Here is a 1904-nt window from a genome sequence, read left to right as displayed (position 1 = left end):
ATCCGTGTTTGGTCATTGAGAGCTTTCAATGCCGGGAAATGAAAGAAGAATTTGAATTTAGTATGAACGTTATAAAAAATGTTTATTTCTGCCTGAAGATGAAGCCGGATGATCATCTGATAGACCAGCTTATGGTGCATGCAGAGACTGAAGTAAAAACAGAGAGCGGGCGGCCCGACTGGTCACTGCGAAGCTAAAGCTCTCGAATAATGGAGAGGGCGGCCCGACCTAGACACTGCGAGCTAAAACTCTCTATAGAAAGCCCGTTGAATCGAGCGGCCGAGAGAGAGTCGGCTTGCGATCAACTAAGCTTTTGTATAAACTTAAGCCTAATAAATAAACATTACCAAACATTACGTTAACATATTATATTTAAACATTAAAATTACACCGCTGGGGCCTGTCATCCAACTATATTCGTAAGGGGCGAGGTACAGCTTAATCAGCTCCCAGCGAAGCACTCCAACCCGAAGAAGGATCCGCTCCATAGCTCTGCCCAGCGGCCACATCCATAGCCTCCAAAGTCCTGCATCGCTGCTCCAGAAACTCTGCCAGCGACTCCCAAGTAGGGATGGCGTTGGAACTTGAAGAATTTAGACTCTCCTCCCACTTAACCTGGGTAGCTGGGTCCAACCGTTGAAGAAGCACCTGGACAATGATGCAGCCAGCTATCTCATTCGTCGAACCCAAATTCTTCAAAGTTCTCATATGGGCATTGAATTTGTCGGATAACCCTCGAAGACCTGTTATTGAATCACCTTCCACTAGAGTGAGGCCAAGAATCTCGTTCACATGAGCCTGAAATATTAAACGACGGCTATTAAATCGTTTCTCCAACAAATTCAGCGCGACATCATAATTCTCATCGAAGACTTCCAAGGAGCGAACTGCTTCGAAAGCGGACTCCCGAAGGCAAGATCGCAACCTTTGCAGCTTTTCCACCTTACTGATGCTCGGATTACCGCCAACGATTGTACAGAAAATCGAGTAAAACTCAGGCCATTCAGAGTATCTACCGCTGAAGGTAGGAAGAGGCAAGGGAGGCAAAGCTTGAAACCTTTGCCCTGACCCCGAGTCAACCTGCATGGTGGACATTCCGTTAGCTAGGGTGGAGTGGGCAGCAATTCGGGAAGAGCGAAGGGTCGTCTCGTGCTCAATTTCGGCCTGCATTGTCACTACCAGCTCCGAGACAGTCCATCGGGGCTCACTACTGATCTGCGAAATGTCCAAATCCTCAAGCTCCCCGTGGATGGCCTTGAAGTCGCTGAACATGGCGACTATCTGACCATGACGCACGTTGAGCATGGCATCGTCCACCTTGGAAACAGGCTGAAGAGCTCTTTGGATCCTCTGCAAGTCTTGGAGAATACCCAGGGCCTTGCACTTTAGAACAGCACTACGGGTTGGAGTGGGTGCTCCTGTGTCTGCGCCGCTGGAGTTCATGGTTGATTTATTAAGTTCCGACCAACCCGAAGTAAATAATTCCGGCGCCAAATTTGTTTGCTCCAAATTTATTGTAAATTTTGATCTGCACCACATGTTTTCGCGGGAATAGTTTGGTTTAGTTTTAATTATATAGCTTTAGTAAATTAAAGTTAATATTTTAGTTAATTATATTAACTATATCACGTCGGGGTCACCAATGTTTGGTCATTGAGAGTTTTCAATGCCGGGAAATGAGAGACGAATTTAAATTTAGTATGAACGTTATAAAAAATGTTTATTTCTGCCTGCAGATGAAGCCGGATGATCATCTGATAGACCAGCTTATGGTGCATGCAGAGACTAAAGTAAAAACAGAGAGGGCGGCCCGACTGGTCACTGCGAAGCTAAAGCTCTCGAATAATGGAGAGGGCGGCCCGACCTAGACATCGAGGTCGACCTAGACATCATGAATCGAGCGG

General features: G+C 46.5%; 1 protein-coding gene across 1 annotated transcript; it reads right to left on the bottom strand.

Moving 5' to 3' along the window:
• Positions 1–438: 438 nt before the first annotated feature.
• Positions 439–1443, bottom strand: LOC138926833 (uncharacterized). The gene has a single exon (XM_070282398.1). It carries the CDS (start codon positions 1441–1443, stop codon positions 439–441), a length of 1005 nt encoding a protein of 334 aa, XP_070138499.1.
• Positions 1444–1904: the final 461 nt, after the last annotated feature.

The sequence above is a fragment of the Drosophila bipectinata genome, chromosome 4 (genome assembly GCF_030179905.1).
Source record: "Drosophila bipectinata strain 14024-0381.07 chromosome 4, DbipHiC1v2, whole genome shotgun sequence".
NCBI classification, from domain to species: domain Eukaryota; kingdom Metazoa; phylum Arthropoda; class Insecta; order Diptera; family Drosophilidae; genus Drosophila; species Drosophila bipectinata.
This window is presented reverse-complemented; position numbering and strand designations above follow the sequence as displayed.

What these genes read in the sequence shown, in the direction of transcription:
- LOC138926833 (XM_070282398.1), bottom strand. Translation starts at nt 1,443, where the DNA reads ATGAACTCCAGCGGCGCAGACACAGGAGCACCCACTCCAACCCGTAGT.